At 37.7% G+C, this 26034-nt stretch overlaps 2 protein-coding genes across 7 annotated transcripts in view; one reads left to right on the top strand and one right to left on the bottom strand.

The window, feature by feature from the left end:
* The window catches only part of dnajb2 (DnaJ heat shock protein family (Hsp40) member B2), a 16260-nt gene extending 3474 nt beyond the window's left edge, over positions 1-12786 (top strand). For 2 of the 5 annotated variants that reach the window (XM_042002121.1, XM_042002120.1), the window contains exons 7-9: positions 172-304; positions 446-516; positions 3624-6601. In XM_042002121.1, coding sequence (XP_041858055.1) covers positions 172-304; positions 446-516; positions 3624-4243 — 824 coding nt within the window. In that variant the 3' untranslated portion in view covers positions 4244-6601. Of the gene's footprint in view, positions 1-171; positions 305-445; positions 517-3623; positions 6602-6893; positions 7632-12677 lie in introns of those variants that run through there. The other 3 variants (XM_042002123.1, XM_042002122.1, XM_042002124.1) reach the window with 3 other exon arrangements.
* ptprna (protein tyrosine phosphatase receptor type Na) lies at positions 8620-26034 on the bottom strand. 2 transcript variants are annotated; one of them, XM_042002116.1, is made up of 24 exons: positions 25634-26034; positions 22493-22543; positions 18039-18149; positions 17635-17752; positions 17403-17550; positions 17092-17287; positions 16457-16609; positions 16175-16315; positions 16012-16046; positions 15680-15921; positions 15499-15585; positions 15322-15401; positions 15081-15145; positions 13220-13429; positions 12675-12941; positions 12452-12599; positions 12165-12238; positions 11784-11861; positions 10875-10994; positions 10416-10582; positions 9646-9699; positions 9455-9519; positions 8827-8900; positions 8620-8709 (listed from the first exon to the last, which is right to left on the bottom strand). In XM_042002116.1, the coding sequence occupies exons 1-24, from the start codon at positions 25707-25709 to the stop codon at positions 8638-8640; spliced, it is 2832 nt and encodes a 943-aa protein (XP_041858050.1). In that variant the 5' UTR covers positions 25710-26034; the 3' UTR covers positions 8620-8637. The 2 variants fall into 2 exon arrangements, with proteins under 2 accessions (XP_041858050.1, XP_041858051.1); XM_042002117.1 differs by having other exon boundaries at positions 16187-16315.

Genomic DNA, 26034 nt, shown 5'->3' with positions numbered 1-26034 from the left:
CACAATAGTAGGTAAATGCAAAGGGAGATAAAACCTGAACCTATATTTCTCATACTTGAATATTAGTGCAGTTTATTCATCTAAATCTGTTTATGCATACTGAGCGTCTACAGAGATATGTCACACTAACTTCTCTTCTCCTCTGCCTTCTGGTTATCTGCTGTTCTGCAGTTGAATTTACGTCTTTCTCTTCTTCCTTCGGTGGTCTGGATGGGATGGACAGCATGAGTGGAGGGATGGGTAACTTCAAATCAGTTTCTACTTCCACTCGTATCGTAAATGGCAAACGCACCACCACCAAGAAGTATGTGGCATCTTCACAAACAAAGAAATATTTAAGAGTCAGGGCTTCATATTGTGTTTTTTTCACAAAGTCTTCTTGAGTTATAAAAGATTAATTTTTTTTTAATGTTGCCACACATATATCGTCTCTGTTTTTCTACAGGATTAAAGAGAATGGACAGGAAAGGATAGAAATTGAGGAGGATGGGGTGTTAAAGAGTGTCCTAATTAATGGTAAGATCACACACACTAAATGTTGGTGAACAATTTCACATTAAACAGCCTTGTGTTATCAGCTCCACCTTTCCATTTTCACAGTTTAACTGCCTCCACAAAAGAATAGATAAACATATTTACATTCCCTTTTAACAGAAGCGGCTTTAGAACGCACAGTCTACTCTCATGGGTCAGGTCCTCAGCCCTGACCAGGTTTTTTCTCATGCTTCATCAGAGCTGATTTGGTTTTTATGTGCGTGGCAGAAATTTGACCTTAACATTTTTTGCTATAGAAAGCATTCTGATGTGAAGTTAACACTATTATAGTGTGGATTTTAAGTCAGGCAATATCCCTTTTGTATTCAAATACCAAGTAGATCTGTCATCTCAACCAAACTACAATGTTTTAATTCTTAAATCTGAAAGTATATTAGCAGAAAACTGGAAATGATAAAAAAAAAAAAAAATTAAGTGCAATTTGTCTAAACCATCAGAAAGTGATGACAAGCAGGAATGGATTCCAAGCCAGTACACAGCTTAGTGCATTCAGTTTACGGTTTACTTCCAACTTCCAAAAGATTTGCTACAGAAACATTTTCTAGAAGATACCTTCGTTATTTTCCCTGCTATTTCTAGTCATAAGAAACGGGTCCAAAAGGAGGGTCAAAGTTTTATTTGATGCAAAATAATACAGACCTCGATGTGAAGGTTGTCATCAAAATTTTTGGTTGTTTTTCATTTAATAACAAACTAGCTGGTTCTTCAGCTATTATCGTTCCTGTCTCCCAAAAAATGGCTGCTCAGTTCTTGAATGACTTCAGGCCAGTTGCCCTTTCTTCATTAGCCATGAAGTCATTTAAACGATTGTTAAAGATTTTGTGTAAAGTTAAAGATTATTTGGATCCACTTCAGTTTGCCTATAGGTCAGGCAGGGGGTGGAAGATGCAACAGGAACTCTTTTAAATATGCTTTTGAAGCATCTAGACTGTACCAAAACTTTTGCAAAATTGCTTTTTATTGATTTCTCTTTTTTTTTTTTTTTTTTTTTTTATTTATTTATTTATTTTTTTTTATTGATTTCTCACCTGCATTTAACTGTATTCAAGCCCACGTTTTAGCAGAGAAATTAAACAGTTTTTATGGTATTAACTCTGGCCTCATAGGTTGGCTGATGGACTTTTTAACTGAGAGGTCTCAGGGAGTGAGAGTCAGTGGTTTTTTTTTTTATGTCCTCCTCTGTCGGTTCTCCCCAGGGATGTGTTCTTCATTCATTATATAATAATGATTGTTGCAGTCAGTATCCACAGCGTCATATTTTAAAGTTTGCTGATGACTCGGTCATCTTGTCTCCTCAGTAGTGACTCTGATCACAGGTCAGTGGTCAGGAATTTTACTGACTGGTGGGAGTTTTCCTTCTTACAGATAAATGTTTCTAAAACAAAGGAGATGATTATTAATTTTAGGAAAGAAAGTCCAGTCACCTCACCAATCATCATTTCAGGTAAAACTATTGAAGTGGTGAACCAGAACAAGTACCTGGGACCTGTACTTGATGGCAGGCAGACTTTTGAAGCCCATGTGGATTCACTATGTAAGAAAGCTCATCAGCAAACACATTTTTATTGGAAGCTTTTTGTTTTTCATGTGGATTTTACTTTGGTGAGAATGTTTTATTCTTGTTTTATAGAGTCCTTATTAAATTTTAAATTTTAACCAGCAAAACTTTACTTTTGCTGGTTTGGTCGTTTAACATGTAAAAATAGAAATAAACTGTTGGGGATTGTCAGGGTGTGCAGCAAAATAGCTGGCACAGCCTTGAATAACCTCACTGATCTGCACAAAGGGAGGACAGTGAGGAAAGCCAGACTGATCCTGTCAGATCCTGACCACCCACTACATGACCAGTTCAGATTTCTTCCTTCCGGATGTAGTACCTGCCACCGAGGTGTAGGACTAACAGACTAAAAGATTCATTTATTCCTGCAGCAATTAGGTTTTTAAATGATTTATTGTGATATGATGTGTCTGGTGTTTTTATTAAATATGTTGTTACTGGCTGCAAAACTATTTGCCCCAATGGGAAAACACAGATTCCTGAACTTGAACAATCAAACAATAACTTCTTTGTCGTTGTTGGGCCAGATGTTGGGGTTGGGGTAATATATAGCTCAATACATATTGAATAAAAACTCTGAATTAGATTGTTTGATGACTGGAAATTTCATTAATCTCCAGTAGACTGGACTACTATAATGGTCTTTTAACAGGACTTCCCAAACCAGTATTAGGAGATCAGTACACATCACACCAGTTTTAAAATCATTATCCTGGCTACTAGTCGGTCACAGAATAGATTTTAGTCTAGTCTGATAGTCTACAAAGCCCAGAACGGTTTAGGGGCAGAATTTTAAAAGAATATAAACCTAGCAGGGGCTCTTGGATCCAAGGATTCAGGTCAGCTAGTCCAGTCCAGAGTCCAGACTTAACATGGAGAAAACATTTAGCTGTTATTCTGAATTTAATTGGAACAAACTGCCAGTGAAGATTAAACCTTTAACAAATGTAGACACTTTTAAGTCCAGGATAAAAGTACTTCTGTTCTTATGAACCTATGTGTAAAATCTTGAAAATATCTTCGAACTGATCTAGATTTCTGCTTGCTTTTAATAATTTTAATTGAGTTATTTTATATGGTTTTAAATGTTTTATCACAATTTTTTTTACCACTCTTTTTGTTATGTCAACATAATTTTAATAGTTTCTGTATTGTGTCTTTTTATATGTTCTTTCTATTATGTACAGCACATTGTGTTGTGTTAATGTATAAAATGTGCTATACAAATAAACTTGCCTTGCCTTTAATAATTGCAACATGAAAAAAGTAATCAATTTAGCAAAAAGCAGAGAGGCAGCTCAAAAAGATTTGAGATTAAGCATGGACTGTTTTTAACAGCTCTCAAACAGGGGATGTTATAGGCATTGTCATTGCAGTTAAAAGTAGCAATGTTGAGAACTCCACAGTATATAACTGATATTTGTCAAAGATAAATAATTCTGCATGTATATGCATATATTACCAAATGATTGTGTTCAACCAAGTGTTGTGGTGTGTGTTTTTTTTCCAGGTGTGGAAGATGAAATGGCCCTCGCTCTGGAGTTGAGCCGAAGAGAGGGACAGCCCCATCCATCCCCTCAAAAGCCACAAATCCAGAACAGATCACCCGGCGAGTCTGACAGATACCGCTCCAGCCCTTACTCTGCAACACAGCGCTCGTTTAGCTCCGCCCCCTTCTACCACTATGGTGTTGCAGGAGGAAGTGAGAATGATGAGGAAGATGAAGAGCTTCAAATGGCTTTGGCATGCAGCCTGTCAGAAATGGAAGCCCAGCAGAGAGCTGCTGCTACCGACTTCATATCAGGTGCTGGGGCTGGGGTCAGAGCCATGAGTGGTAAAACTAAAACAGGCAGGGTTGAAAAGGGAAAACATTTAAATTTGCCTAATGGTGACAAAGTTGTTGCACAGGAGAAAAATGAGGAAGGTCAGCTGAAAATGGGCTCAGGGTCTGGAGATAAATGGGAAATGGGGAGTAAGGGAACCCGGGAGCCAGGTATTTCCCCTGAGTCACCCACAGCAGCCAACATGACACTGCCAAGCCACTGCAGTGAAGAAAGGTTCAAACCTGAGATAAAAAACTGCGACAGCAGTGTGAAAAAGAAAAAGAAATGTGGGTGTGTCATGTGCTAATGCACTGTCAGTGTGTGTATGTTAGGGATGCCTTATTATTATGCCTACACTTACCTCAGTGTGGGTCAATAGCCAGACTAATATGACTGCTTGGATCTTTATTTGAGGCTGTGGCTGGAGATTTGATGCCATAACACCTCTTAAGTTTCTTGCTGGTGTTTGTTTTTAATGGACAGTCTAAATATTTCCAAATAATTTGTTTACATTGTTCGGAATAGTTTTATTTGATGAATAAAAAGCAATACAAAGGATCATTTCAGAATGTATGTAAATGTGCCAAATATTTCCATAGACTGAGAAGAGTGTGTCTGGGTAGGGATTTAGTTTAAAGGAAGGGGTCATAAATGAGGACCAATTTCAGATTAAAACTTCTGAAAGATGTTGTGGAGAGTTTCACCTTCAAATAAAAATTGAAAGAGTGTTTTTTAGGGTTACAACTTGGCTTCAAGATGAAGGTTAGAAGTAGGTAATAGATTGGTGTTAGGCTTAGATGTGAAGATTATTGTTAGTTTAAAGAACAAGGAAATGCATTGTGTCTCTATATTGTGTGTGCATGTTTGTGTGTGTGTGTGTGTGTGTGTGTGTGTGTGTGTGTGTGTAGTTGCCTCTTTGTATGCGTTTGGCTCTGTTGGGACTCTGCCATAGAATTTTCTCATTCATACTCCCTGTCAAAGTGAATGTCACCAAATTGTGTCCAAAACAATAGATCAAAATCAAAAGTAGGTCACAGAACTTTCTGCAGTGATTTTCATTATGACAGACTTTGATTAAAGAAGACTTGTTTACACTGGTCAGCTGATAGTTGTTCCTAGAGAAAGCACAGCAAAAGGTACCTACAGTACATGAAGCACAGCCTAATAGAAACACTGCAGGGTTCCCAATCAGAAATGTTCATCTACTGTAGGCGGCACAGACATTTACTAAAGTTGCAGTTTTGAGGAGCTGTAATATTAAATGCAAGTACATCTGATCTCAGTGTACTTTTGCAAAAATGACACTACCTATTTTTATCAGTTTAGATTAGATTGTAGTTTGGGAAAAGCACTTTATGAAGTTTGACAGCACACTAATTTAAATTCGAATGGTTTTAACGTATTTTTGTCCTTTTGTACACTTTACACACAATATGTCTAGTTATTACACTTGGTTTGGTACTTTAAAGAGGCATCTAGAGGGACTTCCAACATTTAATTGTGTTATATTTAGAAACAACATTTTTTTTAATTAAATAATTCCAATTTTTTCCCTTTAAATTGGTTCAAACCTCTGAAGTGTTAGACCTAATGTAGCTCCATTTTTATGTCTTTCAACATTTGTGTTGGAAGTCTCACAAAATTAGTAAACCCCCATCAGTGTCACCAGTTTCCTCGAATGCAATATTTCTGTACTTAGTATTTGGAAATTATATAATTTAGAATAAATAGATATAGATTTTTATTTCAGATGTTGATGTCATATTTCTAGAATTTACTGACTCATTTAGAGGAGCAAGCAATTCCAGCTCTGCTGAATTGGCCTAAATCTAAGTAAAGCTGGTTTATTTGTATATAATATTAGTACCCACCTTTGCACTGAAACTGTACTTTGTTTACAAAGCAATATTATGTGTATAAATGATCATACACACAAATATCTGCGAGCAGCAAATAACTCTGCAGCCACTGAAAGGTATCCAGGTATAGGAGTTATGTGGTCAAAGTGTGTGTGTGCGAGAGCTCAGTAACTTAGTGGTTAATTTGGATAAAACCCAAAACTCCTCTTATGAGGTATAAGTAGTACTTTTTTATGAGGTTGTTGCTAAGTCTGTGAAAATAAAGCTGGGGGGAAAAGATAGTCTTGCCGGTGCCTAAAAACAAAAGTGTTAAAAATGATCACTACCAGTAATTATATTTAAATATTCCCAAAAATATATTTTTTGTACTCTTAAAAGGACATGCCTGTCATAATAAGTTGCTTATTACAGGTAGTATCATTTTATCTATTGTCTTTATGCTGCTTGTACAGCAATGTTTGTTGTTGTATTACACATTAGTACGTATATTTCACAAGTGCTTGGGTTGTTTTACATGCATGAGTGTTGCTTTCTCATTTACCAGCAAATCTAATCACTGGCAAAAATGAAGCACAGCTATGATAAATTGAAGGAAAGCTGAATCTTTTCTCTATGACTTATTGCTCATTCCTCCTCTTTCATTGCTGGTGTGGAGGGTGAATGATAGTGACAGAGGCTGATTAATTACTTTCTAAATTTACAGTATATCAGCGTGTGTTATTTGTACTACGTTGCAGTGTCATGTGCTAATGTTCTTTTCCAAATGTGATTGGGAAATAACTAATAAAAGTTGTGCCAAAAGATGAGTTGATAGTACTTTTTTCAGGAGATGGCAGCAGCAGTATGTGTTTATGATTTACTATATTTGCTAGTACTGTTGTAAACTGGCTATATAATGTGATGTAATCTCAATTTATTCTACCTGTCTTATGCATCATGTTAAGCACTCTCATTTAGTGTTGCATGATCATGGTTGTGCCTCAGACAGATACATATTTTGTTTTTGTGTTTGTATGTAAGGATCTCCTTTTATCTAGTAACGTATTATTGGAGTATAAATTGGACGTTTTGTCTTACATTTCCTGCTTCCTGTTTCAGACTCAGACTTCAAGGCCTTCACAAGCTAACCTGATTGGCTCATGCTGCTCTGTGCCCTTAAGCCCTGCCGGAGGTAAAGAACCAGTGTGAATCTGAGGCACCCTGAACACTGAACATTTCTTCTCCCTCCCAGTGAACTCCATGTAGATTAGATCAGATGCTGCTTGTTTACAAAAGTATTAAAAATGTAACATTTCATTGTACATGAATTTTTACAGGTAAAATCTCATTTCCCCATGATGCACTTTCAAGTCTCTGCCCACCACGGCTCCTACCTGCTGAATGGCACTTAAAAAATATTTATTATGAATGCGTGTCTCTGTATGTTTATGTTTGCTGGCTGTGGAGTAAAAACTGAAAACTAAAAGTCAAGGTACGAGTTCCAATCATCTCTGCATTGAAATTTCTGATGGATTTGAACAAATTTTGTTCTTGATAACAGATACACAATATAAAGTTTTTCTTTTTGCACACATGGTAGAAAATCAGCTATACGATCAATATTTTCTGCTGAATGGAGATGTTGCACAAGCAAATAGACATATTCTAAAACATAAAGCAGAGAAAATAAGGATTTTTTTTGCTGTTGATTCTCAGTTTGTGGTAATTTATTGTTGAAAGACGGTTGAGAAGTTAAAAAATGAATAACTGAAATTTTTTAATTCAAGATATCTAACCCTTACTGTTAATATATAATTATTATAGAACAGCAAGAAAAAAATAAAAAGTCACAAACTTTTTTGATTCGTTTTCTGCTGCATCACATCACAAATTTATTTAGGTCAAGTCAAAAATACATTTTTATAGATATTTTGTATCTGTATGCTACATGAAATAAACACAATCATCTGGATGAATTATTTACATCAATCACAATTTTGCACATTTAGTATGACGGTAAAAACAAAGCTACCTTGTGTGAAGGAATAAAGAGATTGAGACGTGTACTTCATGGTCCACGTACAGCATCTGTTACTCGACAAGCAGTGCTGGAAGCAAACACTTAAATGTGCAAGGCAATGACAGGCCTCACAAGTAGAAATTTAGCCAGAAATCACACACACCTAACAGGACGCAAAACAACACATCCAGAGTTAAAATCGAGAGAAACCTCACTTAATTTCAGTAAGATAAATGCCGTAGATATTTGGTAAGTAAATCTTTTAAAATTTGTCCAATTATAATGTTCACCAGCACAGCAAATATGATCTGTTGGTGTTGGTTTATTATTTGAGGTAATAGTATTCAGTATAAGTTAAAAAACTGAATCAGATGGCATTAAAATACATGGTATGACACTACAGCCATGAAGAGGTATATTCTCTCCTGTTTGACCGTGTGATCACATAAATTTTCTATCCCCAGAAGAAGAATACTGTGGAAATTTCAAATGAAACCACACAGGCACAAAGGTTTCGATTCAGTTAATTTTGATGGCTGCATCCTTGTATAGTAAGGTAGAATACTCCAAAAGCAAAGACAGATGAAAATTGTGCCAGAGTTGTGAAGAAAAATTATCCTCCATTCACATTTGCATCCTGCTAAAATCATTTAATGCCCGTTTAATAAATTTAAACTAAAAAGAAAAGTTTAAAATTCCAGGAATGGGGAAATGGGGGGAAAAAAACCTGTAGATTGGGAAGTAGCTCCAGGTGTGACTGAGAAAATTCTTACAGTAATGGATGTACATGAACACATCGTGCAAATGTGTCCTTTGGACCGTGTATTTTTGTGTGCCTGTGTCTCATTGTGGCAGAGCTTTCAAGATGGCATTCACCTCCTCAGCAACTGCTGTCAGAGCAAACTCAAACTGGTCCTGAGGAAGAGCAGGAGAGAGCAGAAAGGAGACAGGACATTTGGGTTGTGATGGATTGTAGAATATAGGAGAGCATGATATACTGCACTCTTACACAAGCACACAGATAGTTGGTACCTTGGTGCGAACCAGGCCAGGTCTCTGGTCTCTAATGTGCTCCAGTGTGGCTGCAATGTCGATCTCTTTCACTCCTGTAGTCGAGAACAGCAGCAGAGAGCAAATTCATTTTTAACAGCAGCTTTCAGGTTAGTTTTCTGATGCAATTTATAAAGAGAATAACTTTCCAACTGTCAGATCTCTAAAGAAATAACAGATATATCTGTCATCAGATTTTATTTTTTACTGATTATGATTTAATAAAAATACTGAATAACAATGAAATGAAAAACCTGAGGTCATTCAGAATGTCTAACCATATTAAATATTTGGTAATCCTCCCTCATATATAATTTGCTACACATATTCACTAATTTACTTAAAGCAAAAATGAAATATCACCTACCATAATTCAGTCTGGAAGAAATATTTCAAATTTCCTTTGAGCTAGTTTTTTTTTTTTTTTTTTATTTTACAACAAAGTGACTGTAGCCCCCTCTGCTGTCCACAACTGGTAATATAATGACATGATGCAGCATTCCCCCAGTAACACATATTGAAAAATGTTTCCTTGCTATAATGTTTATTAGTTATTTGCTGAAATAATATATAACTTTCGTGTGTGTGTGTGTGTGTGTGAGTGGCCCACCTTTGGCCATGCGGTTCAGCACCATGTCAATGAGGATGTACGTGCCAGCCCTGGCAGTGCCATCACTGCGGGAATCAGATTCACACTCTCTTATTCAAAGTACAGATTATCTTCCAAAGTGTGCTACTTCCACCTACTCTCCAAACTGAAAATGAATATAGAAAATTCAGCACATAAATCAAACAACTTGCCTGCAATGAACGATGATTGGGCAGGATCGACCTCTGTAACATTTATTCACCTTCCTGAAAAGCAGAAATAAGGGACAGAAAAAGAAGGGGGCAGAAAAAGCTGCTTTATTATAAACTAATTATAAGAAATTAAAACAACACCTGACTTTGCTCACAGATCAAACTGTGATTAGATCAGTTATAAGCAGCTTCATGTATGTCTGGGTTGTAATTAAATTAAAGGCATTAAGCGCAAACCAAGTAGAAATATATGGAATGGAAATGTGGAAAAGTGTGTTTTAAGGACAGATAAAAACAAATACATTAACAATGAGGGACGCTGACATAACATGACAAGCTGAAACTGTGAGGTTGTGGATGACAGTGACATGAGGATGAACAGGATAGAACAGGTGGAGAGGAAGCCACAGATTCACTGTCCCTCTTGCAGCAGCCAGTCACACCTGCCAATGCTCATTTTTGTGACTATGCAACTGGAGCCAGAGTACTAGCTGCAAACCACAAAAATGACACTGGGAGATGTTAAAATACAAACCTATCAACCTGCACACTGGGAGAGAGGGAGAGGGAGCCAAGATGATGGATGGATGAGGACTAAGTCTTAAGTGATTCAAATGTTAGATGGCCAGAAAGATGGGATAAGGCTTATCAGAGGGGATCAAACAGAATATTTTGCATACTACATCTTTAATTTAGTTTCTGCTTACGAAACAAAACAGAATGTTATGGCACCTGTTTAAATAAGGGAACAATGGTGTGGTTCCTTTTACCTGCGGAAGTCAAGCAGCGGCCGTGTGGAGGTGGGGATGCCGTCGCCCGGCCAGCTCAGCAGGTGAAACTGCGTCAAGGTTCTTGTCTCCTGTGTTTGGACATTCTTCAAGTAGAAGCTACGCACCAGGAAGTCCTTACACCAGATGTGCTCTGACACCAGGTTTACCTGTGAGTTACGAAAAAAGAAAGAGCAGAAAGGTTGGCAGCAAAAGATGCAGAATATGCAGAAGATGGCACTCAAAACCAAAGAAAAAGAAAAAAGAAAAATTGAAAGATTATTATTTTAACCTTTTTTTATGCATATGCAAACAAAAACTTGACATGTCCGCCTACAATAATATGAAAGAGTAATACTAAGATTATATATTATAGAAAAGCATTTTGATTATGATCAGACAGTTCTGCCCACATTTCTTTTTATTATGTCTGATGTTTAGCAGTTAAAATAGAGGATGAACCTCATAGATGTGGTAGAGTGAGGAGCCTTCATCAGGCCAGTATCGTTCACATTGCTTCTCTCCGTCCTCCACCAGAGCGGCCATCATCACGATCACCGTACAGCCGTTCTCCCACACCATCTACAGGTTAAAGAGCAAACACAGACGTGGCTATAAGGTTCATCTTCTATGCCAAATCCTTGCCTCCCTGTGCCCTCTCTTTTCCTTCTTTCTACTCATCTTTCAGAAGTTCTTTAAGGTCGGTTATTCTTACTTTCCAAAATGTATAAAGAGAAATGAGACAATGGAGGTACTATACACCAGTGTATAGTTTGGAGAAGTCTTTCCTACATTTGTGACCTCTAAAAGTGTCCTAACGTGTTAATTCCACACTATGAATGGAATTAAAATAATTACATACATTATGAAGATCTTTGATGCTAATTAAACACAATTAATGAAACACAGGCTTATGTTGCAACTAACCAATGACTGAATGGTGCATCTGTGCCACTGACTTGAGCTAAAATAATGGTTTTAAGCAAAGATGTATTATTTGATTTAATGCCAATTCCCTCATCACCATTATCTCAGTGACTGTCCTCAACTCCTCTGCTGGCATTTCTAGTGAGCGGGAAAAGACACAAGGAGAGGTGTTGAGGGGTGCACGTGCCCCAGTTCCAAAGCTTCTGTCTTACAATGAAAATATGATAAACATCTGATTTCTAACATTCAGATTTAAAAAAAATGTTACTATTTTCCGTAAAATAAATTATTTAAATGATTAGCAAATAACTGCCCTTTGTTTTTCTTTACAAACAACATAATACACACTCAACTTTTAAAACGAGGTAGTAAAAAGTAGCACTACAAACTGCCAGGAAGGCAAAGGGGAGGACAAAAACAAAACAAAACAGAACAAAAACTGACCTGCCAGAAATCAGCAACAGTGTGGGGCAGAGGTCCCTGCGTGGCGATATAAGCTGGCTGACGAGGGTCATGATCAAACTGTAGAGCAGAAAGATAGAAAAAAAAAGTTCTCTGTTAAGAAAACTTAGACTGGAAGTCCAACTAAATATAATGTAGGTTAAGAAGAGCTTTGTAGAGGGTGCTCTAGCTAACGCTGGCTTTGTTTAAGTTGCCCAGAGATGGCTAAATAAAACTGAGTATGTTTTTAAGTACATTGAAAATGTTACATGAACATAATTTAATTTGGCTGTTTAGGGACATTTAAGGCAAAACTAAGCCATTAACAAATTTATCTTGAATAACGACACTGTAAATGTATTGGATGTTCTGAGGAATTCTTACAATAAAACTGGCATTGATGTAATCCTGTTTATTAGGGTTCACTTCAGTCTTCAGCTTTACACGAGAGTGATCATCTGGAAAAGAGAGAATGTTTATAAGAAACTTTTGTTTAGTTAATGCAACAAATATACAACAATAATCAAATTAAGTTTGGGAAGTTTTGGAAAAACCTTCATTTAAGGGTCTGCAATTAATATCTGTGCTGCTTCCACTATTTTACTGCAGCATTTTGACTTTCAAGTCTATAAAAACAGTCAAGTGACAGAAAGTGTGAGTGATGAACTAACAGGGGACGGCCTCAGCATGTCTGTTTTTGTCCATATTGCCCATGTCCTGAGCCACAGCTACAGAGCAAGGTTCAGCCTGATAGGAGCACAAAGCCTCCCACTCCTTCTGCAGCCGGTCCTTGTTACGCAGGTGGTCCTCCATATATGCCTGCAGGAGAAGCAACACATGAGAAAAATTTGCTTGACATGGATCTAACACTTCACTAATTGTGTCCTTACTTACCAGGATCATGTGACCAGTAGAGATATCCATATTAGACTGGGCTGGTTCTTCACTCCAGGATGGTGTGGAGCTGTGGGTGGAAGATGGGCTATGCTGTGGACCATCACTGAACTGGGAGGAGACGCTGCTGACGCGGGATGTGTCCGTACCCCTTCGGCCACCAGCACCGGTTGCTGTTGCAGGACCGCCCATGCTGCCACTCACGCCTCCCATACAGTCCTGGCGACACAGCGAGGATTTGGATGCCATGTGCTGCCGACATAGCTCCTGGATTTAATAAAATCTACATTAATATGGGCATAAAATGCTTATTGTATCATTCAAGGTAGGATTTATAATACTTTAGTACAATCATGTCTCATTATTATAAATAAATGTATTAATTATAAAAGATAATCCCATCATATTATAATTTCTCTTGGAAGACTACTAAAATAATCTTTTTTGTTTTTCTATTAACACAATAAATAGTAACTTACATTAAAAATAAATACCTAGAAACCCATTCAACGTTCTTTCATAAGTCCATAGTCACTATTCTTCACCTGGTAGTCAAAATGTGTTTCTGCTCCTCCCTCTGGGCCCAGGCCAAGCTTGCCATTGGCCACCTGTTGAGCATAGTGCCTGAAACAAGCTACAGCCATGGCCAATACCAGCACACCTCCAACAACTGCCATGGAAACAAGGGTGATGACTGTCCCACTTGAACCCTGGGAAATCCTGGTTACCTGGGGGAGACCCTGTGCATCCGTTCTCTTAGAAAAAAAGAGAAAAGAAAAGCACAATGAGGGGGAGGAGCACACAGAAAGCAGATTATAATCTAAAGAGAGCGCATTCTCATTTTTTTCTCAAATTTCTCAACAGGCACATCAGTAGTCAACTCAAGCTAAGCTGCTCCAGGGGACATGCACTTACCACCGTAAAACTCAAAGGTCACTCACTTCACTTTAATGACAGATTTGATTCTCTGTAACCACACAAGACAGCGGTGTGTGCTCAACAAGCAGCTCAGGTTGAGTTTTACAGACAGAGGTCTGAAAGGTCAAGGTGCTGTGCCACAGTAATCCATTAAAAAGACTGCTGAGGACCCTGAGAGATCAACCAACCATCGCATATGATATGACACATTTCAGTGCTACCCCATGGTGTAACTCGGCCTGTTTATCAACTTCATTTTCATATTTCATAACAATTTTCAATATGCTGCCCACATCAACTTAAACCGGCATGAGATTTTTGCCATCCTGTGTTAATATGCACAGAATTCCTCTCAATAGAATAAATAAATGTACTAGCTGCGAGAAAAAAAAATATTTTAGGATTATTATAAGAAAGCAAATTTGTAACTGAGCTGAATTTGGATTTATCTTACAGCAGAGACAATAAATAATAATAATAAAAAAAAGCATTTTGGTCTAACCTTCACATAAGGCAGGCTCTGACATACAACACACTGTGAGAATTTTTAACTATTAACTATTTGATTAGCCTTTTAACAGATGTAAATCAACACAAACCACAGACTTGATATGAAAAAGTCAGGAAAGCGAACTGCTTGTGATTATCATCCTGACATGTAATTCAAACAGGCATTTTCTTATCAATCCATCACACACAGACTGTTCATGTGAACAGTGAATAATGAGGTTAATGGCACTTGCGTGACAGTTGCCATAGCACCTGGGATCTGGGAGCCACAGCCAGGGAAGGTGGGGGATGGAGGAGCAGGAGCACCATGGCAACAAGTGAAATACTGGCTTCTATAAAGTGTTACCTTGTTTATTACCTCTGGCCACAAGTACACATGCACATACAAACACAAACACACAAACAAATGATCATCACAGCGTAAAGGGTGGAGGTGGATGACAAACAAGCTTTGCTGGTGAGATAAATGTATTGCTTGTGTTTGTTCTGCAGTGCAAAGGATACTGCATGTTTGAAATACTTATTAATATGATTTAACCTTCTAAAAATACTGTAACTGAGCAATTTCAAATATATACTACACATTAAAAAAACCACACAATATCTACACCAATCCTGCAAGCCTGTAATTTGTGCTGGGTTTCCTTGGCTTTGAATCTGAATCTTATCATGGTACAGACTACTTAATCTCCCTTAGCTAAGAGTTCTCACTGTAACCACAAGAGACAACTAAAGATAAGAAAGATCCAGATGATAAAAGCAGGAAAAATGTGGCGATATCTGGAGAGTGAACAATTGTGGGGATTTAACACCCTCCGGTCTGATAATCTGCCAAACTGGGGCACATTTGTGATTAGATTACAGAGGCAATGGTAATGAATAAAGACTAATGAATATATCTCTGTTGCCTTGACAACTGATCCATAAGTTACTGATGGATAGGGAATGTGTAAGTGTGTCCATGTGTGCATGAGGTACCTCTCCCACACCAGCCTGTACAATTTTTAGGCCAGTTTCAGACTCCAGGAAGTTCTTTGCAGATACTGTTGAGGTAGAAAAACAAACAAAACAAACATTTTATGAGCAGTGTGATAAAAACAAGTTTGGAAAAACAGACCATGAGACTTACAGAATCAAGTGCCCACATACATTTGGCTTCTTGCTTGTGTGTTTGTGTGGGTATATCATGCGGGAGTTAATGTGTATGTGTGAGTCTCACCAGCTTTAGCAGCCACCTCTGCAGCCGTCATGTTGTGCTCATTTTGGCGGATGCGAAAAGTCAATGCTGGACCAACCACGCTGGTGACACACAAACAGAGGAGCACACGTTGGATCATTCAAAATGGAACAATTGTAATTCTCTGACTCTCTAATGTGCACAGTGTAGCGGAGTTACCTGATATTGATGAAGCTGCTAGTTGTTAAATGTATTTTATCAGCGAGTAGCTCCAATAGCTTCACTCCGTCATACAGACTGAGAGGACTACAGACGAAATAAACAACAAAATCACTTTGAACACCATGTTGAAGATATTTTTTATGTTTTTAGTTTGTTTGTAATAAGCTGAACTGCTAACCTCTGGTTTGTAACGATGTACCCGTACTCCTCTTTGCCTCCTGTACCCTCAACAAGTGGCTCCTTAAATGTGTGTCCGGTTTCAGCAGGAGCAGCCTGCGGAGGCTGGGAGGCAGAGGGGGGCAAGCTGGCACTTTTAGCTGGAGGTGCATCAGGAACAGAGGTGGAGGAAGGGGCTGGAAGGGCATCAGGAGGACCAGGAACAGGCTTCTCTTGCTTGGACACACTTTCTTTCTTTAACAGCTGCATTTAAGTAAGATGATAGGAAGCCTTTTAGTGTAAAATTATATGATTACAATTTGTAATTGCTTCTAATAAGATGGACCAACATACCTCCTTCAAGGTGATGAGGTCTTTTTCAATTGGATCTATGTTGAGTGAGAAAAAGACAAAAAATAAACACTGTTTCAAACTAATTATACTAATCTAATTTTCTTCATCTACTTAATTAACAGAAATTAAGATTTTACTTTACTTGAAACATTTAGAGCTGTACCTTGTGTTGTACCTGTTTTGTCCTGGCCCTGCAGCAGCTGCAATATGAGAGCCAGCTTGTAGAGCTGCTCCTGACTCAGATCCCTTGGATCAACATTGTACTTTCTGAGGTAGACCTCTAACATTCTCTGGAGAAGATCATCTAACACAGATGAGCAGAACATTAACATGTTTTGTAGGCCTACCCAAGTGTACATGTAGGAGTTATTCTTGTGTTGCATTGTATTAGACATAAATCATTATGTAAATTAAGTATAACTGAGTTTAAGTTCCTTTTCCTCACCACTGTTTCCAGAGAGGGGATTAAAGTTCTGAGGAGCTTTCTTATTCTGCAGATTTTGTTGCCTGCCTGCAGTACCAAGTCTCTCCTGCAGGGTGTAGCCTTCCACATAGTCTACTGGTATCTCCAAGTCCAAGTCATCATAATAAGCCAGACCTGCTCATGAAACAGCGAAGTCAAATGAACTGTGACTGCTGATTTTCACACAGTTTTTTTATGTCTTTTTGTAGTGTATTTCTTTTCATTTAAAGTGCCAAATATGATGCTCTTTAAGTTATCTTTCAGAACAATGTAAAGCTTTTTGTGGATGTAAAATGTTTGAAAATATAAAGCTCACACAAGTGAGAGATTTTCTCTCCCACAGGCATCACTTGACATCATTACAGTTTGCACCACACCTGCCTAATGGTTTTCTTCTAACACTTCAAAACATAACTGAAAGCTGCCTCTCAGGCCACCATTTTCGACAAGAAGGATTGCTAACTTGAAAACACACTTATTTGTTTTCTTCAACATCTAAGCATGCCAACAAATTCTAATAGTCCCATTAGACAAAATAAACCTATAAATCAGGATACTGGTTCTTTAAAGTTACAGTGGTTTATAATTTTCTAATATTTTCCTCTATAATCCCATACCTGCAGGAGCCATGGAGGCGGTCCCTCTATGGCGATATGAGGGCTGCTCAGATGACAGGTACAGAGACAGAGCTTCTTGTAACAGCTGCCTGTCACGTTCACGCTCTCTTTGGCTGGCCTGAGACCTTGAAGAGGGGCGTCCATAACCACCTCCTGCACCCACAAGAGACCTCTCTGCTTCATCTTGATACCTGTGCTGTGATTGGCAGAAACAACATGCTGTTACTTGTAATCTATTAGTAATGTAAAGCATGAAGCTTTACATTACTCTATTTAGCTTCTGTATTGCCAAGGTGTGTGTGTGTATAAACCTGATGGTATGTGAAGGGATCCATTGAAACAGTTTGCATGTGCATTGGAGACTGGGGAGGCTCAACAATCATGTAGTCCACATATTTGCCACCAGGAGGTGCAGACCCTGACTTTGAGCTGTGATGGTGGGGGATGTGCTGTTTGGACCTGGCAACCAGGACAGAAACAAAGACAGGATCAGGGTGGATATTTGTTTTGTGTACATGTACGTCATATTGTAAAAATCCTTACTGGGACAAATGAGGAGAGGATGACGAGGAGTTTGGGTTTGAGGGAAGAGTGGTGTGGGGAACTCTCTTTAGCTCCTTTGATAAAATATATTGGGTGATGTCATCCTGCCACGACAGTCCTGCACATGCACACACAAACACAACGATCAAGTGAAGTTACACAAGCAAGGGTGTGTGTGCGAGTAACAGAGAGAGATGCACTGAGGAAGATTTATGAATCAATGCTTTTTCATATATGTTTTTATTACTGTCAGTTTTCAAGTGCTAATATTATGAATGGATTTCTGCAATGAGCTTGACTTCATGTATTATCTGATCCACTTAGATTTTACAGTATGGTGGAATTAATGTGAGTAGTTTTAGCTCTGTAAATAAGTGCAGTTGTTTTGTTTTGCTTTGCCTTACCTTGTAGCATGAGCTGTTTGAGAACTTCCTGCATCCTCTTCAGCACAGGAACTGAAACCTGGTACTGGACCTGGTCCTGCTTGGTGGTTCGACACTGACCAAACAACCCATCTAGAAACAAACACATCATTGCTAGTCTAGAGCGAATTTAATCAAGATTAATTTTGACATGCCACAGTTGGAAAAGGACTGTTTCATGGCTAACTACTACACTTAAATATAAGTTAGCCAGATTAAATTATTATTTTTTTTAAGAGATGGGGAGGAGGGGTGCTTTGTTAATGAGTGTGTGTGAGAGAAAGAGTAGGTATGGATTTTTAATTGCTGTTTTATATTCTTTTTAATTGCAAACATTGTTTTTTTGTGTGCATTTTATTATGTAAAGCACTTTGTGCCACTTATGTATGAAATGTGCTTCATAAATAAAATTTGATTTGATTTGAAGATACAGTTCTGGCTTCTGAGAGCAATGCAGAATTTTGTTTCTGGTTTTACCTTCAACTGTACAAGTTAGACCTAAAATGATTCAATGATTGTGCTTTTAAGACACAGGACATTGTAATAACTCGAAATCCACTGTTAGCCCACACCACTTTTCCCTACGGTGAGTCATTATTCTGAAGTGCAGCCCACACACTTATAGTTCCTACCACCATCCTTTAGATGAGGCTCTGCCCTTGTCAGTTGAAATGCTTCTGAAATCCTTCAACAGTCCTAAAACTTTGCTAATCTGTATGCAGTGTCAAATCAACAGAAATAATTATAGGTTTTGCACTATTTTCTGTGAACTGCCCTCTTGTCATGATAAAATAAATGAAGCCATAGTTATAGAAATTTACCAAGGCTGTTCAATATGTCAACTTTAGCCTACGCTGTGTCAAGCCTTCACTCTTCAGCCAGAGAAATGTGTCATTCTTAACTTGAAACAACTGTCTACTCATCAAAACTAAAAAACAAACAAACAAACAAACAAACAGACAAACAAAAAAAAAAAAAAAACACAAGCACAGGTTGGCTGCACTGAAACGGACTGGAATCAGTGGATGCACTTCTGATTCAGTTGTAAAATATTCAAGATGAGAGAGGCAGTGAGCCACAAGTGTAGGTTATTCAAGCAAGTCATATGAGATCACATTTCTTTCTTTTAACCCCAAATCCTCAGCAAATTAAAATCAACATATCTCTAGGAGAAAGAAATGTCGCCTGTAGACCGCTGTGTGGTTGGGAATGAAGATAAAGCTGAGGAGACCAGGTTTTATTTGGTGCACTGATGAGTCACCGCTGTTGCTACTCCGGCTAAATTGCACACAACTGAATCTGCAACTGGGAGATGAAAGGTGAACTGTTATACTGAAGAGATTAAAGAGGATTAAGGTGTTTTTGTAGCCCAAAATCTAATAAGAAACAGCAAAAAGTATGGAGTCACATAACATGAGGTGTATGGGTTTGTTGGGTCAGACTGCAATAATATCTAAAACAATCATGAAAAATTATGAGACTGAGGAAAGGTAAACTAGTAATAGCTGCATTTTGTAATTGTTTAACATGTAATTGTAGAAATTCTAAAGAACTCACAAAACACAATTAAAAGGTCATTGTTTGTACTTAACAACATTTTTAGTAAGAGCTGTAAGACATTATTAGTAGCAGAAACTACTGTTAATTGTTCAAGATGTGTGTTTAGATTATCAGTTCTCATGGCAGGCCTTGGCACTAAAAGCACTTAGACAATGCTATCTCTATCCATCTACTAGCTTTGCTACTCAGCCTAATGAAGATCAAAATTACCATGTGTGGTTTTAAGAGGAAGGGTGTGCAATAAGGCAAAAGACTTGTGTCAGTGTCCATTACAGAAGTGACTTAAAACTTGGAGCTGGATACAGAAAACAGCAGGGAAACAAAGACAGATAAAGATGTCAACTTATGCATCTTTCCCTGAGTGACAAATACTGAATAATTTCCATCCATACAACCCCTCCCAGTATAAAAATTCCTTATCAAATTGCACATTTACAGGACACTGAGTCCTGGCAGAGTTCATTTCTCCTGTTATTTGTGGTGAACTGATTGAAGACTAAGAGGATGAATAGAGAGATGACGGCATTCTTCATGGTTTATTTTATTTTAAATATTTCATTAGCTTTAGTTCTTTCTGCTGTGACTTTAATGCAGAGAACATAAAATATTGGCATTTATATTCTTGTACACAGAAGCTGAAAATAATGTCTGTAAATATGCTCTGCCTAAATTTGCCTCAAATGAACTGTAAATACAACATCAGTTCAGTTTTGTGGAAAAGTGCAGGTCATTTAACTACTGAGAGAAAAAGTTCAATCAAGTAAAAAAACAAAAAAAAATCTGCAGCTCAAACAAATAGCATATAAGAGGGTTTATTGGTAAAACGAGTTTCCATCAAAACGGTTTCCATCAATAATCCAACATCAAAGCTCTGTACAAAAAACAGCTGAAATATATTTTATAACCTACAAACACTGACAGGAAACATAAGACATGATTTAATAGGATTTATCACTATGATTTTAGGAGCTACCTCATTTGCTTGATACTTCATTCTTGTGTTGCACTGCACTGATATGCACAGATATTTGCAGGTGCTGTTCTCATCAATTAGACCAGCTGAAACTTCTCCAAGCACTTACTGTTCACTGGTCATGTATCCACCACAAATCAGCAAAAGGTTATGATGAGGACTTTTTTTTTTTTTTTTACTGCTTTTCAAACAGCCACTTACGTCTTTGAAAGTGTGTACGATAGCATGCCCCAGGCATCACTGAAGGAACATCTATTGAACCTATTTGCCTCTTTCAAGTAAAAAAGAAATATTAATAATGCATTCAGTAGGTTGGTTTTGGTATTGCGCCATGTGGGTAAATGCTGGTTTAGATAACTAGACCCATGCAGAACTCTCACATTTAATTTTTACAAACAGAAGACTATGTGTTCAGTTGCATACAGAATGTTGAAGAGAGAGCAGTGTTTATGCAAGATTGATACTGAATTATTCTAATGTCAGGTGTGAACAGACATACTTCGACCTGTTGGTGAGAAAATCACCCACCACAGATGTCAGTGTCATTAATATAAGACCTAATCCGTACAGACTGGAGACTCAAGGAAATGAAAAAGCTTTATCTACAAGAAACCTTGAATGTTTTTGAAGAGAGGGCTGTGTTGTGCAATCATCAATCCCATTACAAATTCTAAAAAAACTAGGTGTTGATGATGTCTCTTAGTGGTATTAGGATGATGCAGAAATCATTATCTTGCTAATTCAAATGACATACAGTTAAATTAAAAACTCCAGGTAAGTGTCTATGTAGTGTTTAGCTAAAGTAGAAAATAGTCAAATTACTGGACTGTTTGCCTTGTGGAACACCTGAAAACATCTATAGTACCCCTACATACTTTGACATCAGGGTCCATCTTCACCAATACCCCATGTTAGGTTTAGTGTCACATAATTCAGCCATTATATTTGCCAGGGAGGACATCATGAGACCTAACTGTTTGGACTGAAAACAAGGTATAAACAAGAGGTATTACTTTAGTTGGTCTAAATGTATTTAATGTTTTATAGAGATTTCACTGCTGCTTCATATTGGCTCATGCACACTTTTTTTGACTTCTTCATTTAAACACACCACCGTAGCTGAACACTTTGTATGGAGAAAAGTATCTACTGCATCTCTATAGACACTGGTGGTTGTATTGTTTATAGACTAACAAGCTAAAAAATTAGGTCAGTTAGACTTTGTTTGTGTCTATAACACACACCTGCACAGCCCTACACATATCAGTTGTTTATGGCTTATTAAGCATAATATGCTCCAGAAGAACCACAAAGATAAAGAGCTCATCACAGCCAGAATCTTTAGAAATATTCCTCCCTGTCTTCCATCCTCATACGCACAGAGATGCATCTCTGTGTCTGCTCCTGAGCAGCAAGTAAACCGATCCATTTAGTATTCTGCTCAATGAACGTGTGTGTGCGTAAGAGCAGTTTCCACCGAGAAGGACGTAAGCGTGCGTCAGTGACTCATCACTGTGTTAGCACAACAACTGTGGGGGTGTTAACCTCACCATGATGTCAGTGTTGCCATGGAGACAACAAGGTGGGGGAGGGACTTAGATAAAGATGAGGAACAAGAGAGGGCCCAGTGACAGAGCGATGACGGCACATGAGGTAGAAGTGGAGTCGGGGGGAGGTAGACCTTTTGGTTTATTTTCAAACCCAATCTTTGTGTCACTAAGCTTAGTGTGGCATTTAGTGTAGGTGTGTTTGCATGTGTGTCCAGCTGCAGGGTTAACAGTCTAATATGTCATAGAGGTACAGAAAGATTAGAAAAGTAATATGTCTTAAAAGTTGAACATTTAAGTAAAAAAAAATAAAAAAAATAAATGAATGCTTGATGATGTGTGTGTGCTGAACTCACCATCTGAGCAGAACTGATCCCTTGTGCACAACTTTCTCTCAAACAGGCAACCTGTGGTAGAATGACACAGCAAGAGCTGACAGATTAAAATCTTTCAAAATCATTTCCATGGCAACTACTAATTAAAGTCACATTTTGGAGGTGGAAATGGCAAAAAGGTGATATAATTAGCCTCAAATATACAATACAAGTGGATATAAAAAGGTCTAAAAATCCACCTGTCTTTGATTGTCCTGACTATTCATGTATGTATAGAACAGTTAGGTGAGGACAACTTGAAATATTACTCAGCCTGGTTAATCAACAACCTCCCTTACCAGCTCCAAACCTTTGGATTTAAAGTATGGATTTATACAGTGGCTGACAATTACATGGTTCAGTTAAAGGGAGCCCACATATGGTTCCGTCATTGTATTTTTTGTAAATTTTTTGTGCTTAAACTTTATTTGTTAAACCATTTTATATTTCAGTTTGGTGAGAAAGGCCTTGGAGCGTGGGAAGACGCATGTGGCTGGAATGCAGCAAACTGAATATGCACAAACCACCTTATCTGTTTGTCTTTCTCTGTCACTCCACAGCTCAGGTATCATTAATCTCCAGATGTCTCCTATACATGTGTAAGAGATGTAAAATATGTCAATAAATAAATTGCAAATCTTTACTATGGAATAATTTGTAAGTCCAAAATTATATTTAAATACAGTTAGTGAAGAGCTGGTTAGCTGAGGTATTTGATTTGTTCATTGAGTGTTTATGCAGAAAAAACAAAAGCAAATAAGATAAGAATTATTTTCTCTGTCAAAATGACATGACGCAATGGTGACTCATATCCACAGCGAGCAGTGTGTTCACAGAAGCCTACAAGTGTTTTGTGTTTGCAAAGTGTTTTCTAAAACTTGCCTTACAACCTTTTTATTTTTATTATTTTCTTTTATAAATTATTGTAAGTGACATCAGTTGGAAAGCATCTTGCAGTCCTGCAGTAACATTGGATGACCTTCAGAAATAACACTGGTATTTCTGCCGAAATTTAAATTGTCAACATACCCTCAATTGACGCAAACTGGAATGTCCTATGAGCAGAAATGGACCTTATTCATGTAGCTGAGCTAAGTCACAGAAAAAAAAGATCCATGCATAACACTGGCAAAGCAGAAGGATATGTGCATAGTACACAGTGCCATGTTAAGGGACTGATGTATAAACTGCCACAGTTTTTATGAGATACTGTGGCCCAATATCTGCACTAATAATCAACTCGTTCATGTCAAGGAAACAAAGTCTGATAGTGATTAATGTAGAAGCAACAAGTGAAAAAACAAAAAAACATTAAAACAAGTGAAATTAGAAATAAATGATATATTTTATTTACTTCCAATGGAAATCTTTTCAGGGCAAGATATCAACATATTTGAACATATGATACATTAAATCATCGGCACTCTGATGGTCTGATCCCAGGGTAAAGCTCTGTAAGAGCAGATGAAATAAATCAGCTTGCTCAAGCTTGACAATTGACTTCGCAAATGTAAGAACATCTATTCATTATCATAATATTTTTATTGTTTATTATCGTATAAAACATACAAATTGTACGAGTGTATGGTAAAGTAGGAAGAAGGCTCCAGTTAACCCCAAAGCTTTGGTCAGCAACAGCCGTGTTTGTCATAGCAACAGCACATTGGCCCCTTAGGGAAATAACTAGCTGCTGAGACGTCAACGCAAACAGGAGCATCACGTCGTTTGTGTGTGAGGATGAACATTCAGACGTATGGACGGATGGCTTATCAGATGAGCAGGTGAATGGGTTCATGTGTTACAGAGGAATGATGGAAGGAAAGAGGAGTTAACAGATGAACAGATAAGCAACAGTGGTTGCTGGTTTCTGTCCATGGTGCTGAAATCTGAGGCTCTTGTTGTTTTGGCTTGCTATCGTCCATTGTGTTTTATTGTGTTTTATTGTGTTTTTACACTTACTTTTTTTTTTTTTTTAATTATTCATTTTTTGTAACATTATTAGGATTGCATATTCACAACTTGCACTCAAAAACTAACAATTTTATATGAATGCAAGTCTATTTCTGTTCAGTGTAACTGCTGTGTGAAGCTTTATACTGTTAAAAATTCAGCTGTTTCTATGCTGCTTCCTGAATTTAAGTTACTGTATTTTATTCACTAAACTCAAGATCTAAGCACATAAAATATACCTTAGATGATTATAATGTCGGAACATACGGATGGCATACATACAGGGTGGAGGAAAAGCTGATGGTGTCATGCATTTTTTTTTCTTTTTTTAGGTTGATAGGCAGACAAAGACGTTTTTTTTTTATGTCTAGATCTAAATTACTATATGACTTCACCAACTACTTCACAAATCTCAAAGTACATAATAGATACACATATTCAAGTTGTATAGGGGAAAATAAATTAAAGGATAAGTGTGAAAAATGTCACTTGTTGCATCACTGAGTGATTCATATACTGTACCAGTTCAATGCAACAGTCTACCAAAAGAAGCATCAATCAACCCAAAGTGATAATCAGCATGAAATAATCAACCTGAAAAAACAGCTGACATTGTTAATAATATTGACATGACAGGAACTGCTGCCAGTGTTGCTATAATTTATTTTCAATAAATGGAAAAGTGAGGCATTTCATTCAGTATATGTTCAGTACAAGTCTAGTTGTGTTGGACACCCCAAGAATTATCTAAAAGTCGATTTGGTAGGTGGTTTTCACTTGGGGTAAAAATAGAGTAAACAAAAGCACAAGCAGCATCAGAGTGGTATTTGAGCTCAGTCTCAATAACGTTCCCATACTCTACCAGGATGAATAAAAAATACTCACTAGACCAGAGTATGCTCTTCACTGTCACTTCTTTTATCTTTCATCTCTTCTTCTCTTCTATTTAATCTTATTACCATCCTCTGCATTTACCACTGAGACCATCTCTGAGTTAATTTGGGAAAAATTAGTCTTCTAAATGCACATTTTATGGTACATGCAGGAGATAAAGTAGCTATGATAGAATGATGCATAAAGCCATTTGCTACTTAACACCAAGAACCTGAGGTAATATTTAGAGTGTGAAGTCTGTAAAATACAATGTCACCGTCATCATCATCTTCACCTTACCGTATTTTTCAGAGCTTGCTGGTTGGTACAGCACGGCCAGAAGGAGCAAAGCTCGCCATGACTTAAGATGTTGCATGATCCTCTGAGGCGTCACAGCAGCGGAGAAGGTGAGGAGAGAAAGATGTTCCTCCAGCTTTAAATCTCCATCATGTTTAAAAGAACAGTAGAGTCGACAGCTCACACGAAACCCCAGAAGCCCACGTGATAAGAAAAAAAATTATTTGGAGAGAAAAAATAGGTTAAGGGGAAAAAATGTTCCCAGTGACCAGGCGGGGCGTGGGAACGGGGGAGAAGGAGGGGACAGACTGTGGCCAACCAGTGTAGTGTCGACTCACGACAACACAGCTGCGGAAACAAGGCACAGTCTGGAAACAGGGAGCTCTCTGCAACAGAAGACTCCA

The sequence above is a fragment of the Melanotaenia boesemani genome, chromosome 12 (assembly GCF_017639745.1).
Source record: "Melanotaenia boesemani isolate fMelBoe1 chromosome 12, fMelBoe1.pri, whole genome shotgun sequence".
In the NCBI taxonomy this organism is placed as follows: Eukaryota; Metazoa; Chordata; class Actinopteri; order Atheriniformes; family Melanotaeniidae; genus Melanotaenia; species Melanotaenia boesemani.
This window is presented reverse-complemented; position numbering and strand designations above follow the sequence as displayed.

What these genes read in the sequence shown, in the direction of transcription:
- ptprna (XM_042002116.1), bottom strand. Translation starts at nt 25,709, where the DNA reads ATGCAACATCTTAAGTCATGGCGAGCTTTGCTCCTTCTGGCCGTGCTG. An exon ending in AGAGGTGGCTGCTAAAGCTG is followed by an intron (nt 15,146 to 15,321) that starts GTGAGACTCACA and finishes CTACCTCAACAG; the next exon opens with TATCTGCAAAGAACTTCCTG. An exon ending in CCGCTGCTTGACTTCCGCAG is followed by an intron (nt 9,700 to 10,415) that starts GTAAAAGGAACC and finishes TCTGCTTTTCAG; the next exon opens with GAAGGTGAATAAATGTTACA.